The sequence below is a fragment of the Heliconius melpomene genome, chromosome 13, assembly GCF_056956725.1.
Source record: "Heliconius melpomene rosina isolate 202511_hmr_F chromosome 13, ASM5695672v1, whole genome shotgun sequence".
In the NCBI taxonomy this organism is placed as follows: Eukaryota; Metazoa; Arthropoda; class Insecta; order Lepidoptera; family Nymphalidae; genus Heliconius; species Heliconius melpomene.
Window position 1 is genome coordinate 6,305,002 of NC_140401.1, and position 25,654 is coordinate 6,330,655.

The 25,654-nt window shown below is 31.4% G+C and overlaps 1 protein-coding gene across 2 annotated transcripts in view; it reads right to left on the bottom strand.

The window, feature by feature from the left end:
- dnc (phosphodiesterase dunce) overlaps positions 1–25,654 on the bottom strand; it is a 197,296-nt gene that overhangs the window by 157,890 nt on the left and 13,752 nt on the right. For both annotated transcript variants that reach the window (XM_085196736.1, XM_085196734.1), the window contains exon 3: positions 20,576–21,014. In XM_085196736.1, coding sequence (XP_085052862.1) covers positions 20,576–20,664 — 89 coding nt within the window. In that variant the 5' untranslated portion in view covers positions 20,665–21,014. The remainder of the gene's footprint in view (positions 1–20,575; positions 21,015–25,654) is intronic.

Here is a 25,654-nt window from a genome sequence, read left to right on the forward strand (position 1 = left end):
TATAATAAAATAGTATTAAAAGAAGACGTAAATCATTTTTATATACTCTTATCCTATCCTATATCTTATAAAAAAAAGTCGCTTTTCGTGTCTGTCTGTTGTTTCTAACTCTTCTTCTTCTAAACCACCCAACGGATTTTGATGCGGTTTTCACCATTAGATCGAGTATTTTTCATAAAAGGTTTATATATAGTTTATTATTTGTACAATCTTATGTAAATTAACATAAATACGATAAATGTGTATAAAGTCCTACCCGTTGTGACACTTTCGCGCATGCGCTGCTTTAATGGTAAGTACTACATGAAAAAAATGTACTCGAGTATTGTTCCTCTTAATAAAATCTACAAAAAAGTCCGCGACAGTATATTCGTATCTTTTAAGCATAACGTGTAGTGATCATTTTTCTGTCTAAAAATAATAATTTCAATATATTTTTGATTGTGAGTCATATTTTTCCATAATGTTATTAATCCTTATCCTTTAAAATACTTTATTAATTTTCTACGTTAAACGAAGATAAAATTTGCTTTTTACACTATTTCGAAATTGCGAATAGTTTTACAGAAAAACGCATTTAATTGTTGACACATCCCGCCGTTGACACATCAGCTGTATGTTACTCAAGTTTCACTTATCCCTTACTCTCAGCATATAAACAAGTATATTAGTTACGTTGGTCATTTAATGTAGATCAAAACTGTCTTTTGCTGTTTTTCATTTTAATAAGTACTTTAGAAGTTGTTACAATATCAAAAAATCCTTGCTGCAAAACGGCTCGCCACTCGCCATGCGACCCGCGAAGCGCGTCCGCCGCGCCCTGCCTTACACGCATCGGTGGTTCAGTGGTAGAATGCTCGCCTGCCACGCGGGAGGCCCGGGTTCGATTCCCGGCCCATGCATTCTATTTAATTTTCCTCACAGGCAGCCACGTAGTGCTTGCTTTTCATCAGGGACAGAATACCCTCTTCAGCATTAACCACAAGCTCGAAAAAAGAAACCCGCCTGCCTTTATAGCAACGAAGATTTAGATGCGTTTGCACTTATTGGATTATTGGAGTTGAATGTATTATTTCAGCGCGATATATTTGGTTTCATATTTTTTGTAGTAGTTATTAGTAGGTAGGTTTTTGTTTATAATTTCCACCGTTTAAAAATAGTCATTTAACTATCTAAAAATAGTCATTTAAATATATTTTAAAAAGTACTTGAAAAGATTAGTAGCACAGATTTAAAATTACGGTACCTAATAAAAAATCCTTGCTGAGTAAAACAATTGAAAAATCCTTATTGAAACTACGAAAATGCGGGTTGCATTAGGGTTTAATTAATTTTCACATTATCTTAAGTGCTTTGAGAACATACATTATGTGAATAATCCAGTAGTAAAAGCGGGCGAAGCCGCAAGAGGGTCGCTAGTGTATTATAAAGCTCTTTAATATCTAATATTAAATCTTATTGCATACCTTAATATAAGTTAGAGTTTTTTTGCTAAATAAAGTGGTGCAATAGCAGTAAAACGTATTCAGACCAGGTATACAGGTTGAAATATGAAATATTTTAAATACATAGATAGTAGTTACATCATTCGAGCAACCGACCATCGAACATAACAATTGCCAGGATTATCATTTTTCTACTGGCATTCTTTAAAGAGAATCAAGATGAAGATCAGTTTTAATTACCACCCCCAATTTCAATATATTAAAAAACTGGATTTTTTTAAAGATAAATTGCAACAAAACTCAGTTTTTAGCTTATATTTTAAACAATAACATAATTTCATTTTATAATAGTTTACTTACGAAAATGCACGTTTCAATTGAAAAGCAATACAATAAATCATACAAAATACATATAAACAGCATATAATAATATTAACAGTGCCATATTTGGAGAAGATGAAATGGCTTTTAACATTATTTATGATACAAAACCAAAATATAGAAGCACTCACTATTTATAGAGGAAACGATGTATGGCCAAATGGTAAATAAATAAACATTTCAAGACTTGGTAAAATGTTATTAATAACTAAAACTACATTACAACCATCGTGATAGAAATTAGCCGAGAAAAACAGTTTATAGAGTTATGAATTTAAATTTCGCAATAAGAAATTTCGAAATAAGATGTCAGTATAGTTTTTTTTTGAAAGAATGAGCCAAAATTATTATATCTAAGATCTTTCTAAGATCTTTTATCGAATCGCTTATCTATATATATACTCGTAAAAGGACTTGTCCTCACTGACTGAGGTAAGACGCACGCACAGCCGTAACCGCTGTGCGTAGTAAGTGGAATTTGGACAGATGTTTACTTTCGTAATCTGGACATCCACTAAGAAGGGATTTTGATAAATTTTAATCCTAAAGGGATGAAATAGGGGTTGAAAGTTTGAATGGAAAAAAAATTAAATCGGCACCGATTTTTATAAGATTTGAAATTTAGATTTTTAAAAGTATTCAATTGAACACGTGTTTCATCGTTTTCTAGAATTCTTCCCCTAAGGGTGCAAATAAGGGGTTGAAAGTTTGTATAGGTTTTTTTTTAAATCGTCACCAATTTTTATAAAATTTGAAATTCAGACTCTTAAACGTATATAATTAAACACATGTTTCATGGTTTTCTAGAATTCAACCCCTAAGGGTTCAAATAAGGGGTTGAAAGTTTGTATGGGAAAATTCTTAAATCGCCACAGATTTTTATAAAATTTAATATTTAGACTCTTAAAAATATTTAATCGAACATATGTTTTATGGTTTTCTAGAATTCACCCCCTAAGGGTTCAAATAAGGGGTTGAAAGTTTGTATGGAAAAATCTTTAAATCGCCACCGATTTTTATAAAATTTTAAATTCTCTTAAAAATATGACTCTTAAAAATATTTCATTGACTCTTAAAAATGTTTCATGGGTTATTAGAATTCACCCTTAGATTCGCAAGCGAAGCTGCGCGCGTCCGCTAGTAATGTTATAAGTATCCCGCACGCAGCAGGGTAGGCAGAGAGAACCTAGTTTTAGACACTCCGGTCCCCACTTTCTGCCGAATTGTGTAGGCTTTGCGTGTTGAGTGGCAGAACTTAACACCGCGCTTTTGCCTATAAGTAAGTTTAATGTTGTAATACAATTTTAATTATTGATATGGCAATATTAATTATTAAAATTGATTAACACCATTAAACTAACTAATAACAAGTTGGTAAGTAGGTGTTTAAAATTGTAACTTAAAAATCAATGGTTGATAAAGCTTAATACTGTTTTATTAAATTTAATGGGGTGCTATTCGTTGCGATTTTATTGATTTTCTGTCATCATGGCAAGAGTTATAATACTACATAGATCATCGTTCAGTTATTAAATTTAGAAAAATATTTTATTTTTTATTAAATGTATTAGCTTTGGTTGGAGTTGTAAAATCTATTTTTATATACTTTAATAAAACAGTACAAAAAGCATGTCTGTGTATGAATTATTTTCGTGAAAAAAATAATTTAGGAAGAGAATGAGAATGTAATAATAGAATATGAATCTCACTTTGAAAAATATTTCTCGTGTCTTTGTTTATTGCATTTACGTAATCAAAACTACGGGGAGAATTTTCAAGGAACTTGTTTTGTTGTATAGCTGTTAAGTCTGGGCAGGATATTTATTGGTCTTGAAAATTGGAACACCTGATAAAGAACAAAAATAGTCCAGCTAAATGTAAAAAAAGGACACGCCTCGGCCAAAATGGTTTACCGTAATAGCTATTTTCTGTTAACATACAAAATTCAAAAGAATGGAACGAATATGAAAATGGTATCTTCGAAACGTTGGTCACCGCAATGTACATTGTCTTACCGCAATATATTAGTATTACTTTAACAAAAGCTAGAAGTACCTGAATATGGTTAAGTTAATATCATTTTGAGCCCAGTATCAGACGTCAACCGATGATACGTGGTAATATATAAGATATATCTCATAAAGTTCATACAAACGAAGTTAGGGGGGAGTGCATATGTAGATCTCCCTTTGTCTAATTAGGTTATATTTAAAACATAAAGGCTTAGTAATAATTTTATTTTATTAATCTTTACATATAAATAAAATTTAAGTATCTGTTGTTGTTGTTTGTGAATTCAAAATAACAACGTTTTTTTTTCTGTCTGTCTTTCTGTTTGTCCTATTGTCTGTTTACTAAACTAATTACCAGACTATTGTATGAGTAGATTCTATACAATGCAAAACTAACTACCGTATATTTTCAACTCAGAATTTCAAAGATATATCAAAATGACGCTACTTTTCAAGAGCGATTCCTCAGATCCAATATATTGACTTGGAGCAAATAACAAACAAAAAATGGTTTCCATGTGTAGAATATCTACTTACAGAGGAGTTGTCACCACACAAAAGGCTTTTGTGATACGATCTTATTTGTTTTACCGTATATATAGTACCTATTTTTATAGTTGCACGCTGTATCCCGCACATGACAGGATAAACAGAGGAAACTTGTGGATCTAGTGATCTCTCTCTCCTGCTGTGTACCCTGATCCTTCCCTGCTGTGTACCCTGATACAGCGTGATTTTTCTTTTAGATATAGTAAAAGTTAAAAACTTTAGTTTTTTTTAACTAACTATATTTAATTTATAACACGTATTCGTACTACGAAAACAAACAAAACAAAATACTAAAGCCAAGGACTGTCTTGTTTATGCTACCCAAAGTGAATGTCCCATTTGCAAAGTAAATTTAATTTTACTTCTAAATACACAATATAACAGTGAACGCAGCTTAATTACAGCGGTTGGCCTATAAAATCTAATATCATTTTATTATTTAACGACGTCCAAACCTAATGAAGGGTAAATTTATTTAGTTAGTAACGGCGTCGACGTTTAATAGAAACAGCTTGTGCTGCCAAAAATTTAATCCACTCTCCTATAAGCAGTAAGGGTAGCTATCAACTTTTATTGATGTATCGTTATTTTTGCCTTAAAGTATTATATTGAAGTAAATGAGCGTATCTCACGTAAAGAAATGGTTAGTGTTACGCTCTTTATCTGTTAATACTCGATAGAATATATGGCTTTATGATATATGAATGTTTTACGGCAATTTATGTAAATAACTATTGATCTTAATGTGTTCTAAATGACTTTCTCAGATCAAAGTTGATGATGGATGAGATATAGCGAAAATCTTAACACTAGGTTCCCTCTACCTGCCCGCTATATGCGGGATACAGCGTGAAGGTAGCAATACCGGACACCTGGACCATAAATAGATTATTTGGATCTCGTCTAACTGCACAGTGACAGTTTCAAATTGACTTACCAAACTTCGCAATGGTAACTTTAACTTCATAAATGAAGGACTGTCATCATTGTGTCTGAGAAATTCAAAATTGACTTTCTCGACTCGTGTATATTACAAACATGACGTAGATTTCTTTATTTTCCTTGTTTCCACGTGGGAAAATAATAATTGATTTAATATTTATATACTAAACAAATGATATTTACCTCATAGTTTATATTTAAGCTTACTTATTTATAGTTTATACCTGCGCTCCAATACACCTCATGAATATTGGTAATTTTCTATTTGATGTTCTATGTTGTGGGACTATTGTATTTTACGGCATTTGTACTGATTAAGAACAAAAAAATCATTTATTAATGCAAAAAACTTTTTGAAAAGAATCTATATTCGCGAGGAAGGTCTTTATTTTCATGTGTTAGAGGCATTAATACTTATTTGGCATTAATACTCATTTGATTTCGAAAAATAAAAGGTTCTATATATGTTAACTGTACATATCTTTTATTTTAAAACTTTGCTGAACTTTATTAATGCATATCAAAAATTAGCAATGCCCATACAATAAATGACTCCATTACAATAACAATATACGGCAAACGTTAAGTTCTTACTTGAAATTAACTATTTAACCCCACCGGCACTATGATTTTAAATTATTAATTTCAAAGCTACAAGAATTCTATGCTACAGTCTTAAGTACTCATTGGATAAAAGTGAAAGCTTATTCAAATTACTAAGCGTATATTCGCTTGATCTTTATTGAATAAATAAAGACTTAACATTTTATTTTTAAACTTATATTTAGTAAAAGTTTTAAAACGCTTCCATTTCCTTTTCAGTCAAGTATTTGTTCAATATTATTAAATATGCACAGTTCAGCCCTCTACGTTCATTAAATAGGCAGTACGGGGCTGACGGGGTGAAGAGCCCCTGTATTTAAATGTCACAATGTCTATCAGGGACAACTGACATAACTCAAAAAGGTACAGTGACCGTCGTTGGTGCCTGATTAAGGATTTTGATAAAAATACTCTATCGTGTGCTCTCCATACAAGGTGACATTGGCGATTGTGGCGCAGCGGCACAAAGGTGTGACTGTAACGCGACAGTCGTGGGTTCGATCCCCACTCAAGGAAACAAAATATTTATGTATATTTATATTTTCATTTCGCTCTGGTGTCGAGGCAAAAAGCGGCGTTGAGTACTGCCATTCAACACGCAATGCCTCCAGAATTCGGCGGAAAGTGGAGAACGGAGTGTCTTAACATTAGGTTCTCTCTGGGTAACCTTTTGTGTGTGGGATTAATCGTTAAACTTGTTTACTAATAAAGTATGTCTCTATATATTTTTAGCCAATTTTATCACAATTCACATCTTTTACAATTATAACTAATATTACTTTAACCAATTATATTACACAAATACTATTGAAAAGCGTTGTTACTTCAAATTTTGAAATAAAATTAGCGCGTACCCAAAGAGTATTAAGAAATTCCAATTTTGTCCTTCAAAGTCTGACATTCAATTACGTTAATGGTTTCGAAATAAGTGCTACATTTCCACTCGTAATAATAAAATATTAAAATGTTGAAATATAATCTTTGCATATGTTTTTGATAGCACTTATAATATTTTTTTATGATGCAAATCACTATAATGGAAGACTTCTACTTTCTTTCTATTTTTCCCAATTATAATTGATTGACGAAATACAAAATTAGCTGTTCATTTATGTCCACTTAGACGTCATACGCGCCATTAAAATTAGACAAAGAAAACTTAGCCCCGTATTATAAATATGCGGCTAAGGTTTTTCCATTCATAGATATATAATTTATAAATGAAAACGGCATCTCAAGATCGATATCAGACTTGAGAACGGTTTATAAATACGGGCTTTAGTGATACATCACTGTTTTCACTTTTAAGTTCCGCCACTCAACACCCAATGATCAATAGAGAACTACTAATTAATTTACAGAAATACTCTACCTCCTGGAACACACCACTACAGAAGACAAATCTTAGTAAACATCCAAATGTTATTTATATAAACATTTACATCATTTCCAAAGTATCCACTGTTTCTTACTAAATTGATGTTCTCATTAATTTAGCGGATTGTTCTTGAACTGCTCGTCGCTCAATAACTTTAACTAGAGACAGCTTACGCCATTTAATTAATTAATTATTTAGCTGCGAGTACGTATTTTGATATATTCATGTTTAGGTTTGTGTTAGTGAAACTTGGCAAGAGATTTATAATATAATCAAAGTTTACTAATTTTGGTTCATTTGATTATGATACTACAATCTTTAAATGAGTGATATCTATTTGCTTTGTTTATTTTAATTGTCATTTCGTTTCATAACCTTTTTTTGTGATTTACACTGTATTCCGCATACGGCAAAGGGAAATTTAATATTAAGGAAATTTAACGTTACACAATAAGTACATCAGTTTTCCCTTAAAGTTAATAGTTTTCATTAGATATTTTATTAGATTTTTTCTATATTATATAAACAGCATTTTAAATGTACAAATTTATCTTTCTTAAGTGTTCTAATCTTACTTCAAAACATTAACTATTTACTAAACCAATAGTAAATAAATAACCAATGTATTAAACTAAGATTCTTGAAATATATAACGAGAGAGCGGTTCGCTTCTCTTACATACAGCTGTTTCATGCTAAACTTAATAATCGATAGACTCCTCGTTTACTTGAGACAATAAAAACGTCTTTTGTGACACTTTCGACGTTTCTCGAGGTAACATTTAGAAAAAGAAAATACTTTAAGCTCAATTACATTTAGATATGCCAAAAATAGATATTTGATTTTAAATATTTTCAAAGCTATTTGCTATTAATAACAATAATTATATATTATTAAGATATTCATATTATCTATTATAAATACAAACATATTCGTAATTCACATAACCTAAGCGTGGTACGAGCGCCGTTTGATCTATGGACATTGGGCATGTGACATATCTCTGCGTCGGGCATCTGAAGCACTCCAGCATGGTATGAAATGTTTATGATATGAGAAACGTTTGTTAATGGTCACACCTTTAAAATGAGACTGCATAAAAAAGGAATATATTTTCTCTTATTTTCTACCGAATTTTAGGGTCAATTTAAGCGTATTGCTATAAATTTTAAAGGAACCATCAATTTGGAAATGATTAGATTCGTTTTTAGAGTTTCGTATCTCAAATGGAAAAACGACAAGTCCTTCAGTGTCCCTCTGTCAAGACCATTTATGTCGATATCGGGCGAAGGTATCAAGCTAAAGTTAATAAATTAATATCAAATGTTCAGGTATACGAAGCACAGAATATCAATACAATCAAATTCACCGTGTAATCAAAACCTATGAGATACTTCCTGTAGATAAATTAAGTTATGAAATTTGGCACGAAGTGAGAACTTTCACAAAACAATTAAAGGAAATAATCCGAAAATTTATAGGTAGAAATCACCCCAAGCTTATATGTGTAGTTCACTTCGTACAAAGTGAGTACAAACGTATGCACACAGTTGACCTGATTCTGAAATTGGTACGGAACCCATAGTGGGCGAGTCCGACTCGATATTGATCGGTTTTTTTTTATAAAAAATCGTTTACATAATGAGGCCATTGTATCGCAATGATACAGCGTCTGACTTTATACTGATTGTATAAATTCATTCTTCACTCGAGGGAATTACCCTTTTTCCTTAAAATTCTAAAATTTATTCCATTCTTATTTAACCTTTATTTATTTTTTTATGTAGAAAATCGATTGACCTAATAATATTCGACTTTTTCTTACCCACTAATGAAAAAATTACAATAATATCAAATAAAACAATTTGTTTTACATGCAATAATGCTAAAATATACTAAAACATAATAAAAGTAATACAATAGTATTTAAGATATTAGCTTTAAGTACCAAAACGAATATTAATCGTGCTATGCCACGCAAACCACACTCGTATAACAAAGGTTTAATTACACAATTTCACTCAACATTGCATCTTGTACGCCCGCGCCACACCAATTTACTGCAACGATGGCATGTGAATTATTCATATATGTCTAATTATTGTATGTATTAGAAATAGTTATCATAGTTTGTGTTTTTTAATTAATTAGAATAATAAATACACTTACATCCTATAATCCTATTAAATTTGATTTATTTTAACAATAATTTATTATAATTTTATATTATTTTGCATTAAAATAATATATAAGTTATACATAATATACGCTACGATTTATATAAAAATTATATAATTTAGTTATAATATAATAACAATTTTAATTATAAAATGTTTGCGAAATTATTTTCCAGGTTCATGCTGTATCCCGTACGCCTAAATTCGAGACATTGCATGTGAAATGTAGAACTGATTACCTCGCTTCGTCCGGAGAGAATGCTGAGGGAGAAGACGAAAATGAAAATAAATCATTCTCCCGAGTAGACATCGAACCCATAACCTGTGGCGTTTACAGTCACATGCTTGATCCTCTGCGCCATGACTGGCCTCAATATATTAAAATTAAATAATAATAAAACACATTAAATGAATATCTTATTAAAAAATAAAATCTAAACAACGCGATCCTTGTTCGGTGTTCTGATATCGCTTTTATTATGGAGCAATAAAAATTAAATTGATACGGTCCCACGCGTAATAAAATAAGTGTAAACAAAATTTTATGACAGTTTTAAGCGTTAGCGTGATTTCATATTCTCGATAGTTTATTACTTTACGTAGCTTATCCCGTTGTAGCAAACATAATAAAATTGCGACGGCCGTCTTAAGATACGTGTACTAACGCGATGTTGGATATCGATTTACAATACTTATATTTAATATTAGTTAATAGTCCATAAGAGTTTGATAGTATAGGGTATGGAGAGTTCATATAGAGAAGAAACTACTTAACATTCCATAGATTCATGGTGCGGGTGACGGGTTCATAGCGGTTAGAGGAGCTCAGAGCTACTGCTCTACTGGGACCTGCGATCCAAGAGAGTAATTGAAGAACATTTTAATTTGATTTTATTTATATAATTATTATTATTTTAATAAGCTATGTGGATGTTAACTTTCATATAAATCCAAACAGTAATCTTTACGGGAAATGGAAAAAAAAGTAAGAGTACGAAAGTAGGATAAGTATTATCTTACTTGGACATGTAAGAAAATTTAATATTTATTCCAATCCTTAAGAAATATCTCACGCATCTTATTTTTCAAGTAAAATTCATGCCTCTAAAGGCAAGTACTATATTTATACAAAAGCTTTAATTAGTCTACAGTCTTTACATAGTACAAGCCTAAGTTATATTCTTTCAACGACCTTTTCCACGAGGGACTATTTTCCCCACATGGTATGCCTATGTCACTTTATACTATGAGTAGAAAATGAGACAGCTATTCCAGGTTTTACAGTATGTACTCTATTGTATATCACTACTATATTATTTATACTTGTCAATTCAGTTTTTTGTTTATGGCGTTCTGAGCGTGCCAGTTCAGCACTAATCACTTCGCTAATGTCACGATGTATGGAGAGCACATGAAGGAGATTTTACGGTGAAAAAGAGATAGTGAGAACTATCACTTCTTGAAAACAAGCAACGTACTGTACATGAAGGTACTTTGATTATTATTTAACGACTCGCCTCAGTTTGTTCTGACAATATTAATTTGTATAGTATTCCATGATACTAAAGTACAAAAAAATATTTACTTTTATTTGTGAAAAAGCTTTTGTTTGTTCCATGCTAAAAGTGTTAAATTTTTGTAGAGAACTGGCTAATGGCATAAAGAATCGAACCCTTATCCACCTGTATAATACGTATTGGCCGCTCCAGGTGGTTCTGCGCTTTGTAGGAACGTATAAAGCATATTATATGCGGTCGCATTTGATCAAGATTTTATTTCAAATAGGTGTAGGGTTTTCTAGGTCCAGTAACATGAAATGTCGCAATTTAGATTGTGAATAAGCAACAATAACAGCATTAATTCTCTCTACCTAACTCACAAACTGTCTAATATTTACAAATATAAAAAATATCTTATTTTAGCTTTATTTCGTAACTGAAATGTTCCGAGAACGAATAGTCCCTAACCAAAGATCAAAGAATAAGAAATAAGCTCCCATAAACAAATTGTTTGACATTTATTTCTTCGTAGGTGTACCAAATAAATTTTGGACATAATTTAAATTGTTAATTGTTTTATACATTATTCTGTTACAATTTGCTTAGAGCGGATAAAGATAATAAAAAACGTCAATATTGTTATAAGGCTAACGTAATCGTAACGAGATTTCGTTATTGCTTACACTTTGGTTTCATGGCAAAATAAATCTTAGAACATCCGACGTTACAAAATCTTTAACGAGTGTTAGCTAAACTGTAGATACTATCGAAGAAAACTATAAAATCAATCGAGTCTTATATTAGCTACGGTTAAGTATTAAGTTACAATATATTGACGTAAAATGTAATAAAAAATGAGAACCAGTTATGGAGCATAGTGTAAAAATATAATAAAAAGATGTGTTTTAAAAAAAAGAATATCTTATATTAACTTTAAATAATCCAATGTGTTGTTATTATTAGAAAATGGTTTAAAAAGAGATACTATGAATATTAATACCTATTTTTATTTTTAATACTGTATAATATAAATATATATATATATATATATATATATATATATATATATATATACAAGTACCTACAGTGTGTTTTATTTATGGACGTCAAATGCAACTGACAGACTACCGAGCCTATGACAAACGAATTATCCGCCAATGAAACGACACCGACCACAAACTAGTCTTATTGATTGATTGTTTTTGAGTGAATATTTGATTTTTGTTTGTACAGTAAACAACTTGTATTTCATAATGTAATTGAATGCTTCAGACGCTATCGTGGCGTAGCAATTGTGCGGAGTGTTTTAACACTAATTCCACTACCACCATCACATACCTACCATATTGTATATTTTTTTAAATTTAATTGTACATTACTTTAAAGCAAAATCAAAATATCATTTACAATTAACAAAAAAAGTAATGATTTTAAGTAATAATTTGTTTTAACCATGTCGATAAACATCGTCAAAGAAAAATCATATGGGCATTTAATGTTTTTTTTCAGTTTCAAACTCTATTCCACATGTAGCTGAGTAGGTGACTAGTGTGAAGACACTCCGCTCCCCACTTTCCGCCGACTTCTGGAGACATTGTGCCTTTGTGCCACGATTAGCCTCATATGAATTTTCCTTGACGTTAAATATGTTAAAATTACTCCCATTTAAAACATTTTAACATTTATAACAACGTTGTATAACAAAGTGCGCCCACCCACGCAACGTCACTATATTAGCAGTGAATAGAATGTGGAAATGCAGTATGTGTGACTAAAGCTCTCACTGTTTACGCTAAAACATATAATAACGAAAAAAAAAACAATTTTAATAAAATAATTATTTTAAAAAATTTAATAAATTATAGAATTTGAATTGAAAAAAATTTAAAAATTGTAAAATTTGAATTGATAAATTTAGGAAAAGACGAAGGTAGATAGGCCACAGCCATAAAATGATTATTGTACATATTACATGCTATGAACAAAAATAGAACATGTCATTAATCGATCGTATATTACCACATATTTAATACGTTTTCGAACAGCATTGACCTTGTTGTTGATTTTATCCTTACTAAATATATACGTCGCGAGGTGAATCAAACTTTAATGGAACTAGATACTATTAATACGCAAGGAAAATATACGTCGTCGGGAAATATACGTGGGTTCGATCCCCACTAAGAAAAGAAGAAGAAGAAGTGAAATATTTATTTCCGTTTATATTTCCATTTCTTCGCTCTGGTGTCGAGGTAAAAGCGCAGCGTTGAGTTCTGCCCCTCAACATGCAATGCCTCCAGAATTCAGCAGAAAGTGGAGAACATAGTGTCTTAACACTAGGTTCCCTCTGCCTACCCTGCTGTGTGCGGGATACAGCGTGAAGCTGAAAATATACGTAACGTGTAAGTAGAAATGGCAAACTTAAATTATTACTACTAATGTTAGAATGTTTCGCACAAGTAACTTATGCGTTAAACAATTGACCATCCTCATATATGTATATAAAGCAATATTTATATATCTTGTTAAAAACATATATAAAACTATATGTTTTTCTAAAATCGACAGATAAGACTTGGATTTGAATTCGTCATCAATCGAAAAACGAATCAATTTACTGCCACGAAAAAACCAGAAATAAAAAAAAGAGATGTGACGCTGCCAGTATCATTTCCTAAGTTTCTGTGGCTTAATGCTTGTGTATGGATTATACTTCGAGTCTCTAATCTTTTACTACGTTTAGATTTTCTTTTTTGACTTGACTATGAAAGAATACTGTAAATGTCACGAAATGTCATGTTGGGCGTTCGATTTCCACTTGATGAAGAAAAATATTTAATATTTTCATTTCTTCGCTCCGGTAACGAGGTGAAACGTGTCACTGTATTCCACCACTCAACAGGCAATACCTTTTGGACTCAGATGAAAGTGGGTAACGGAATTGTCTTAATGGGAACGGAGTGTACTCTGGTGGTCTTAACACTAGGTTGTTTCTGCCTTTCCGGCTAAGTGCAGGATACAGGATGAAAAAATAAAATATAGCTGATGATAATTACATAATTATGTTATTTTAAATTCGATAACATTCATTGTTATAAAGTTATAAAGTTTAAGCAATATTATAGGTACTTATTACACCTGTAATTTATTCACTTTCACGAAATGGAAATTCGACTATTTACCATTGTATAAATAGTAACAGGAAGTACAGTTCACTTTCAAATATATACCAAGACTGCGTCACACGTATATTGACCAATATTTTAACGACACGGTTGCTAAAATAGTACGGATTAGTGCCTCGTAAATCTGTCTCGCAAGGATACAGAGAGTCTGCCATTAGTTCGTCTACCACACATTAATTCTTATACCAACTTACCTACTTTTCTTTAGTATCTCAATTAACTAGTATTTACCAGGACCGCTGGTCATTATGAACACCCGTATCGGTCATTAAATGTTACGTAACCCTCATCAAGTGTACTGCTTTAGGTCGTCTGCAATGAGCAGCATTAGGTTTTAGTATACAAGTTTTGTTAAACTATTAACGAATACGGTTAATTAAAAAAACAATGAAAATTGTAAACATTAGTTAGCATTTCGTAAAAGTAAGGAAATAAAGAAAAATAATTACTATATAGTATAGAAGAAATTCGGCAGAAAGTGGGGAACGGAGTGTCTTAACACTAAGATTTCTCTGCCCAGCACAGCGTGAAGCTAATATATAGCAGTATGTTGTAGTCCTTAGGTACATAATTCAACTATTTATAGCATTACATTAATATGTTTTATATGAAAAAGTAGAAAATATTTTCGTTTTGAATCTTCAGATGAAAATCGATACAATACCAATTCACTCGGTATCCGAACATACACGATCAATGTTTCAGCTTCGACGTTTTCAATTGACAGATAAATATGATGACTGGTACCGTATCACTCGAGTTGGTTCACAAACAACATTTCCTTTTTCCATGTGTAAATTTTCCATGTTTCATTTAATTATTAAATAAAATAATCATTTCTAAATAATTTTATAATTCATAAAAAAAATACCTACATCGTTGAAATTGGTGTGTTTTAATTCCTTATTCATTTGAAAATTATTACTTTTAACCTTAATTACAAATATTCTAATAAATAAAAAAATATAATTATATTTAAAATTAGCAAAAATAAAAGTTCGAATAGTTCAAGCATTTCCATAATATGAGTTTAAAATACTTGTTTAAGTTGTATAGTACTGCGGCGCAACGCGTGTTTACAGAACGCGAACATAAATCCCTATTTATTCAAAACAATCTATTTCTAAAATCATCATACGTTTTCAACACGTATCATTTGCGGTTAACAAGTATAATATAGTACGAATGCTGCGTATTTCAGACGTAGAGAATGCTTAAATATATTTTAAATAAACTAGTTTTTAATCAGATTTATTTTTTAGGACTAGGCAAAGGGAAACTAATGTTAATAATAATTGTTTTTCCACTTTCCGGTCAATTTTCAACTTAACGGAACTTGAAAATGAAAATTATTTAAATATAATCTTACTTCATTCAAAAAAATAATTAAAAATCAGCTTCACGCGTATCCTGTACACAGCGGAGGCAGTAGGCAGAGGTAGTGTTAAAACACTCCACGCCCCACTTTGTAAACATACGCCACAAGTGCAAGCATTTTTATATAATAACACCAACATGTCGATAATATCTTTTTAGTTTTGCAATTGATGGATATATAATTGTACATGACATTACAATATATAAACATAGTGCAATGTTAGTTAAAGGTAATTTAGGGCAGTGTCAATTGACATCGTATCTTTTGTTTTTACTGTTGAACTTTCTTTAAAGTCGTTTGATTACAGCTTTTATAAACCACCTACGTGCTTTAACCGTACTACGTGACTTTGGTAAGAGGAACTTACTCTCTAAAAGTCATTAACAAAGAAAACGGACCTAAAGATTATAATTTTATAATATTATTAATTGCAGCATTATTTAATACGTTATGTTATGTTTTAAATATAGCAATGATAGAATACTATCATGCGCTTGTAGAGTTGTGTCTGTTGTACGTTTGATAGCCATTCTGGGAAATGAATATTGATATTTAAAGTTATTTTACTTAATTATGAAAGGCATCTACGTAGGCACTCGCGGCGTTAGACTTCGCCGAAAACAGCAAAAAGTCAAAAGATCGACTTAACACTAGAATCACGCTGATCTGAGAAGATACGCAGTTACGTAAAGAAAAAATAAATATTAGTTAGGTATGTTAGGTGTACTGATTTATTGCAAAATATCTCAAATATACGATAAGACTGAAAGCTTCAAATTGCACGAATAATTAATTAAAAACATTCACTATGAAAAAGGAAAGAAGATACAATAACAGTTTCATTTTAGAATGATAGAACACCGAAAAGAATATAACCGTGCAACCTTTTAATAGTGAACAAAACGTATTATGAAGCTTTGAGTTGCGATCAATAGTGTATCCCGCTAAGTGTAACTAAGGAGGGAAAATGGAGAATGTTCGTACAAATTAATTTACTTAAAGTGTAAGTTATTTTTTAATAGAAAGTAATAAAAGTTAATATGCTGTGTAGCATCACATTTACTTTACGTTAACAAATTTCAACACCGCTTCTCACTTTTCGCTAAATCTAGGGCAATGAAAGCAGTATAGTGTTTTCCAAAGCAGTGCTTCCCATTCGATTTAATCTTACATTTGGTTTTTATGTTTCTTGACTTGAACGAGATTTCTTTTTAACAAAAGCCAAGCTGTATCATCAATATTTGTGGCTTCTGAATTAATTTTGGAAAGAAAATTCAACTTCTCTCGGGGATTACTGAAATATTTATATAGGTAAAATATTTCTTTGCTCTGTCAACGAGATCAAGCGCGGTGTTGAGTTCCCCCACGTTCCACTGGACACACAATACCTCAAGATTTGCCGGAAAATGTTGAACGGAAGTGTCTTAAAGAGAAAAGAGTGTTTTAACAATAGATTCCCAGGAGTCCAATGCCTTCCTTGCTGTGTGCGGGATGCCTACCCTGCTGTGTGCGCAAATAAATTAATAAATTAAAAATATTCAATAAATTTATATATATTATTTAAAATGTTAAAGTATCCATTAAAGCTATAAAAATAAATATAGGTAATAACAAAGAAATTTCTAAGATTAATATAACATTTATAAAAACATCTATCTTATCTCTATCTTCTAGCTAAAAATGAATCCAAACAGCCCCATATTTCATATAAACTATAGAGCACATTATTGTTAAACATAACGGATCGCCTCCATAATGTACAGCATATACCTTTCGATCCAATGATTTTTATAAATCCATCACATCCAACCGCCGTCGATTAATCATCACAGGTAGGTAGGTACCCTACCCGTATACCCTGTGAATGTAATACCTGCACACTTTTGTACGAACATTCTCTGAATAACTGCTACCTCAGATACGAGCGTCGCTATAATAAATACTCGTGTGTGTGTTTGATTCGCAAATGTATCATTACATACGTATCTACATACATATAAATATTGTATATGTCCTTTATATTGGTAGAATCTTTTCAGAGCCATCTGAATTTTTTTTGTGGATCGTATCGAGTAAATTGAATTTATGAATATGTTATAGGTACGTTAGCATTCGCCATTTTGATTGCTTTTAAAAGTTTTAATTTGTATTAACTGTAAGTTCTTGTTGAAGAATAATATAAATAAAATAAACCATCCTTGTCTATATAAATGTCACTGTCAATACTATTAGAATTTTTTTTTATTTAAAGATACCTCTTTAGTGTGTTCTCCATTCAACGTGACATTGGCGAAGTGATTTTGTGCTCAACTGGCACGCTCGGAACGCCATAATAAAAAGAACAGAACAGAACAGAATATAGTCATTTTCTATAATAGCAGATAAAATCAATTTAAAAATCAGCTTCACGCTATTTTCCGCTCAAAGCAGGGTAGACAGGTGACTTATTGTTAAGACACTGTGTTCCCCTTTTTCAAATTGATTTACCAGAAAAAAAAAATTACCAGTACTTAAGATTTTACAGTAACTTTATTACACACTAACCACACACAAGGTAATTATTCGTATACACGTAGGTATAATACAAATTCAAGTTTGCCCGAGTTTAACTTTAACCGTGTAAGGCTATTTAACTATAATGACGCAACGGTGTTTATTCGTCGTCAGCTGGATGAACAGCTTACTTTGCTTAACAAAATAATATGACACAGAAGCCAGCTCGTCACACTTCCGTTAATACCTGAGTGCTTTAGTTATTAAAACTTTATAACAATGCTGCTTAACCCGTGACTAACTTTTGTTCTTTAGTATTTTGAATTAATTTTATATTTTTACGTAAAGCCTGTTGGGGATTGAAAATAATAGTGTTTAGAGTTATCTTTTAAATTATTTAGATCAATATTTCTTACATCGTTTTATTGAAGAAATCAGCGTCGAGTGAGCATTATATAGGCGAAGATCGTGCTCCGTGCCGTGCCATTGGAGAGGCTTATGTTCGAGGAGAGGCTGTTGATGGTGATGATTTAATTTCAGGCTGTATCCCGCTCATAGCAGGATAGACAGAGGGAACATGAAAATCTAGTGTTAAGACCCACTTTTTCCATTGCCTGTTGAATGGCGAAACTCAACGCCGCGCTTTTAGTTTCACCAGAGAAAATTTACTTTTTAAAATATTTATAACAATATTAAGAACTGGCAAAGAAAAAGGAAAGAAACTCCTAAGCTTAAAAACCGCAGGCCAAAAAGGAAATTTACGACAATCCATTACGACTTAACATAATAATACTTGCGGTCTCCGTTATTTGAATCATTGAAGTATATTTTCATATTTTATATATTAAAATAAAACATAATTCAGGGTCAATTTACGTAGTATAAGAGACGAGTATCATTCTTTCATCACATTTGCGATCGTGGTAACTAAAAATAAATTTTAAGAGCGTGGGCGATACGGAGCAGGTAAAATCAGAGATGAGATTCTTTATCATAGCCTAACGCAACACTTTCAAATAAATATAAGCGATGAAATGTATTACCTGAGTATTCTCGTATAACATATATGCACATATATAATATCACATACTAACTTTTACATATTTTTTATTTACTATGATATTTTGACAAATATCTACGTCCGTGCAGTACTTAAAATAATAATACTTTATACTTGAAATTGAAGAAGGAAGAAAACGTTAAATTTTACCTTTATGATATAAAACTGAAAACTCCATTTTTAAGTCCTACAATTAGCTAGTCAGTTTAATTATTACAGATACATCAAAGACTATAATGTGGATTTGTATATGTTGAAATTAAAATCATAATAATATTTCCCATCCACTCTGTATTATTTATAAAATTATATTAAAAAAATATAGTGCATATAAGTTTTTGTAATGTACATTATTTTTATAAAAAAATATTTATAAAGATCACTTTTAAAGATACCATCTTACTTTAGTAGATCATTATCTATCAATCTTAGATAGTAACCAATGGTTTAGAATTGAATAGAAATTGAAACTTAGGTACATAAGGAAACATACAATATTTAGCTAGCGCATATACCCGATATAACGTATGTCGCGTAGCACTACCAGACGTAGCGAACGAAAGAGAGAAACGCGAGCATAAAGAAATCTAAGACATTATTTAAAGCAAATTGTAAATAAAACCTTATACGACCTTATAACTTTCACCCGCACGAAGTTAGGTAAGATCGCTAATTTCATACAGAAAATGATCAATAGAACACGACAAAGCTTTACCAGCGTTAATTATGAAAGTCTAAATATAAGCTAGAAGTCGTTATAATAATAACTTTGCGGATGTACTAATGGGGCGTACTCTATCTTGGCAGTTCAATTACATTTTATTAATTGCTTTCATTTGATATCTTCAATGGAATACAAAGCAGGTGTCTGCAATCAATAACAATGAGACATTTTATTTATTTATTTTTAGTTTTAGATTTCAAAAGTAATAAATTTACTATCATAAATGTGCACGTAATACATTCAGGTATAATCACTTTAGGAAATGTAATATGAACTAAAATCATTTTAAAAGATATAAACTTCGAAGAGTATTAGCTAAATCGAAATAATAATGCATATATCTTCTATAGAGTTGACTTCAAACAGAATACATTTAGTACTTTACACATAGTACACTAGCATTGTGTTAAAATATAATATAAGCAATACATAATTTCAAAATGAAAATGAAGAAATGCGTACTTGCGATTAAACTTTTATCCTACTTCGATGTTGATTTTTATTTTCCTAGTATGCCATCAATAAAGCGCAGCGATGAGTGAGCACTATGACATTCGTAATATTTCCAAAAATGGATTATTTTTATAAAGTAAAATAAAAATACAAGGGCACATAGAATTAATGTTATCCAACTACAAGGCTTGCCTGCAACCCATGCTTCAAGTTAATTAATTATTTTATTCTACCAATATACAGTATGGTAATAGTGAAGAAATGAACAATTAAATTTAAAATTTCTTACAACTTACCGGACATTAGCAAGAGTGTGCCGACGACTCTTAAGGTACCTCCCATGGTACTTCTGCAGTTCACCAATGCTGCCTTGCTCCGCCTGCATCCTGCCGTGTGGGGGCGCGGACGCCTCGTCCCCGGATTGCCCGGACTGGCCGGCTGGCGATACGCTGACGGCACCGGAGCCACGCTTGCGTGCTTTATTAGATTTTCTCGCCGCCGCCGATATGCATATTTTTACCGACGACGGGCTGCCAAAACTACGTTTTTTGCCTGAGCTCCTAGATGACGTATATGCGGTGTCTGTACTACTTCTTGTGCTCTTGTAAGAAGGAGTAAGAGTCGCGTCTGTCGCGTCTTCTAAGGGCCAGTCGGAGTCGTCCTCCTCCTCGATGCCCGGTAGTGGCGATTGTTGGCCAAGTGGACGGGGGGAACTTATTACGGTCTCCGGAACAACTGTAAACAAGCGTTATAAGTAGAGTAAATAGATATAACCATATATCCATATAAGGTAAGGATTTAGAAATTTAAATTCATATAATTCCTTTAAGAAGACTATAGTTTTGTTACATTATAATCTTGTGATTGCTCAACAAATTCAAATTACTTGTCTAGAATAGAAACGATTAAAATTATGAATTCAACCCTCGTTGTTTTGGTTACGAAATGGGACGAAGCTTAATGGATAATTTACACTTTCTGAAATATTACCAATGGTTGGATTTAGTTAATAAGTATAAACTCAACCAATAATATATTTGTAGTTATATTTTTCCCAAATATTATATTTATACATATATACAAGTATAAAAAGCGGCGTGTAGGTTAAGAAAAAAATAAAATTAATATCTGTAAATTTAGATTTCTATATTTCTAATCGGAAGAGTGCATGTGAGGGTAAGTCGTGGCCTATTCAGCTAACCTAATCGCTCGAGAAATGAGAATGGAGTATGGATTGTGCGGTAACTGTGAACAGTTCTACTAAAAGCCATTTCACGATGACAATACAGTTTTCATTGTTACGTATAAGATGTTTAATAATATATACTGTCTTATATGTATATATTATTTTTTATATTGTAAATATATTTGGTAAAGTTCTACGTTTGAAATTAAATATTTATACAAATTATAATGGATAAATGAATGAATAAGAAATGGATAATTTCATCTATACTATAACAGCAAACAAGGCTCATAACGTTTCAAGAACCACGAACTTCCCTTAACTAACTTTTTTAGCTTCACGCTATTTACTGCTGCTTTTTTAGTCTCACACAGAGCAGGGTAGACAGAGGAAACCTAGTGGTAAGACACTCCGTTCCTTTAAATAACTACTATCTGGCCCCATATTTGCATATTAAGATGGCAATGCTTACTTTACTAGGCCCTGGAGGTGGTATGTAGATACTGTCTTTTGTCATTCAATATATTATATTTTTTATTTAACCCAAATACATATTTATATAAGATATTTATTGCAAATATTTAAATCGTTACTCTACTTCGCGGTAGGTAAGCAGGAATACGAATACCTATATAACTAGCCGGTGATCTACATTTACTTCTGACGGTTTCCATTTTTGCCTCATTTAGGGAGCAAATCGTTTTTCCAGATTTGCTGTTAAAGAGTATAATATTATTTATTTGTTACTTGATGTGCAAATACTGAACAGTGGAAGTGGAAACCGAAATCAAATCAGGATCGAATTCAATTTTTAATCCCGTTTTGTGTGCGTATGTTTATTTTTGTTTCTTTTTTTTCAGCTTGACGCTGTATTCCATGCATAGCTCTTAACACTTCCCTGGTTCCTTTTGCCTACCCTGCTGCCGACCGTTCCAATTAAGACACTTCCGTATCCGCGAAATTAATAGAATTACGTTAATTGTCAATGAAAAATCTTAATTTACCTGTAGAAATAGATAACAAAAATACTTTTATTAAAAGAAAATTCTACAACAAATAAATACATTATATTTATTAAGAATGATAACATTTATTACTCTGACTCATTTTATCTTACATTTGTTAATAGTTCTTAATCTATGCTTGTTGAATTCGTTAGCATGTTATTTAGAAATATTTTGTTAAACTTTCACGTTGCATATAAAACGGCAGGCAGAGAGAACATAGTGTCAAGATATTTCGCTCTCCGCTGTTTACCAGAAATGAACATAATTAACTCCTCCGAGAGGTAATCAAATCTACAACCATCGTATTTTCAGTTAGAAGCTGTCCCTCTGCGCCATTATTATGCCTGGAATTAATTTAACTAAGCCTCCTTGCAATTATGTCACATGTCGGTTTAATTACATAATATTGACGATGATGTGACAGGAACTTCTATCGAGACGAAAAATATGTCTTTTTTTATAGAGGCGAAAAATATGTTTTATTTATTTAATATAAAAAAATTATGGATCTTATATTAAACCATAAGTGGGATTCAGATGAAGTATAATAAGCCTATTTCAAAAATTAGATAAGCGATACTGTAACTGGTGTAAAAATTAATTTAGTTTCTAAATAGTGATAAGCTAATAATTTTATTGTTGTCATCTTGTTTACAAGCACTAGCCCACTTTTTAAATAACTCAAATATTTGAAAGTCAAAGAAGATAAAACAAAATAAGGATATTTTTTAATATCTTCTAAGAACAACTGTAGGATTCACATCTTATAAATGAATAAAAATAAATATATATACACGAGTAGTCTTACTAAAGGCTGGTAACGTCACGTAAGAGGGATTACTTTAAATAAAATGGAGCAAGCTAGCTCAGCCTCTGTCAATTAGCTTTCTAATCTTTCTTTCTGGCAAAGATAACGGAGATTACACGAACCCTAAACAGATAAATGAAGTTATAGCCTAAGATCCCAGGGCCCCCAGACCTACGTCATTCCAGTAAAGCTAAAATTTTATAGTTACTAGAAACTAGTATAATGTAGTTTGCCTCAATTTTAAATAACCTTTAGGACGCCTGGAGGAAGTAAAGGCCCACGTAAAGGGTCTGACAATAATAAATATACATTTTTTACATTATTCTTAAAAGTATATTGAAATACGAGCGTTTTTACTTTAATGTTCCCTACGTTATTATATAACTTTAGATTGCACTTCCTCTGAAAGGGCCCCACTTTCAAGTTAGTAATAATATTCAAAATTTCAGCTCTGCTCAAATCACGTCGCAGTGGTGGCCCTGGGATCTCAGTCTATTCTACAAAGAGTATCAATTAAGTATAAAGTAATTATGAAAAGTGAAATTTACCTAAAAATATGTCAAATATTTCATTTCGTTTCATTCGTTCTCTAGACTTAATTGAAAAATGTGAAAGTACTGTTTCGGATCTAATATAAAACACAGTTATTCAATAAAATTTATTTAGGTCTGACTCCGCCCGCGGCTTATTCGACTCGAACCCTAAAATTGACTGAAGAGAAAAAAAAAACATTTTAACGTAAATTGTTAACATTAAATGACATAACCTAATAAATGTTTGTAAGATTATGAAACACTAGTGGACCCGGACGCGGCTACGCCTGCTTCAACTATAAGAATATTTATTAAATATATTCATGAAATTATTTTCAATTCTCAATAGAATTAGTAAGAAAATATAAGCTCAAATAATCAAAAAGAATAATAAGTAGATACACATTATTAGAAAAAAATATCTGAGTTATTGAAATGAACTAACAAAAGGATTAAAAGTAACTAAAGGATAGGTATTCTTAATATTAGAAAAAGTACCTAAAGTTTTCCGTACGTGCATAGTACATAGATATCGACTCTACGAAATAACTAAACATTTCTCTCTATTAAGTAGGATAATTTTAGCGGGCAATCTATATATATAAAAGGACTTGTCCTCACTGACTGAGGTAAGACGCACGCACAGCCGTAACTGCTAATGGTAGAAACGTTAAATTTGGACAGATGTTTACTTTCGTAATCTGGACATCCACTAAGAAGGGATTTTGAAAAATTTTAACCCTAAAGGGGTGAAATAGGGGTTAAAAGTTTGTATGGAAAAAAATTTAAATCGGCACCGATTTTTATAAAATTTGAAATTTAGATTTTTAAAAGTATTTAATTGAACACGTGTTTCATCGTTTTCTAGAATTCTCCCCCTAAGGGTGCAAATAAGGGGTTAAAAGTTTGTATAAAATTTTTTTTAAATCGGCACCAATTACAATAAAATTTGAAATTCAGACTTTTAAAAGTATTTAATTGAACACATGTATCATGGTTTTGTAGAATTCTTCCCCTAAGGGTGCAATTAAGGGGTTGAAAGTTTGTATGGAAAAATCTTTAAAACGCCACCGATTATTATAAAATTTGAAATTTAGACTCTTAAAAATATTTAATTGCACATGTGTTTCATGGTTTTCTAAAATTCACCCCCTTAGGGTGCAAATGAGGGGTTGAAAGTTTGTATGGAAAAATCTTTAAATCGCCGCTGATTTTTATAAAATTTGAAATTTAGACTCTTAAAAATATTTCATTGAACACATGTTTCATGGGTTATTAGAATTCACCCTTAAATACGCAATCGAAGCTGCGCGCGTCCGCTAGTATCAAATAAAATAAGAAGAGAATCAAAGTGTATTTTAAATTAATTATAAACAACAAATAAAGTTCGAAAATATATGAAAATTTATAAAACCGTCAACGTCATCTGCCCGTTCGCGTCGGTCATACTGTGCCGCCCGCTAGGTGGCTAGGTCATTTGGAATCAGTGACATCTCCTTAATTATTTATTAGTATGTTATACAGTAAACTATAATTTCAATCTAGATAAAATGCTAAAAGTGACTATTATATTTATTTTCATAAGGATGAATATCAAAACGTCGCGGTAGCGGTCGCGTAGCAACGACGGTTGTTATTAACATGGCAGAATAAATTGCATGTCAAATTAGAATGTACTTTAAAATATATTAGTATATATGTGTAATGTAATGTTATATAGCCTATAGCACTTCTGAAGAATGCAGCTTTCATACAAAACAAAAACAATGAAAATCGGACCAGTAGATCCAGAGATCTTAGCATTCAAACAAACAAACAAACAAACAAACAAACTCTTCCGC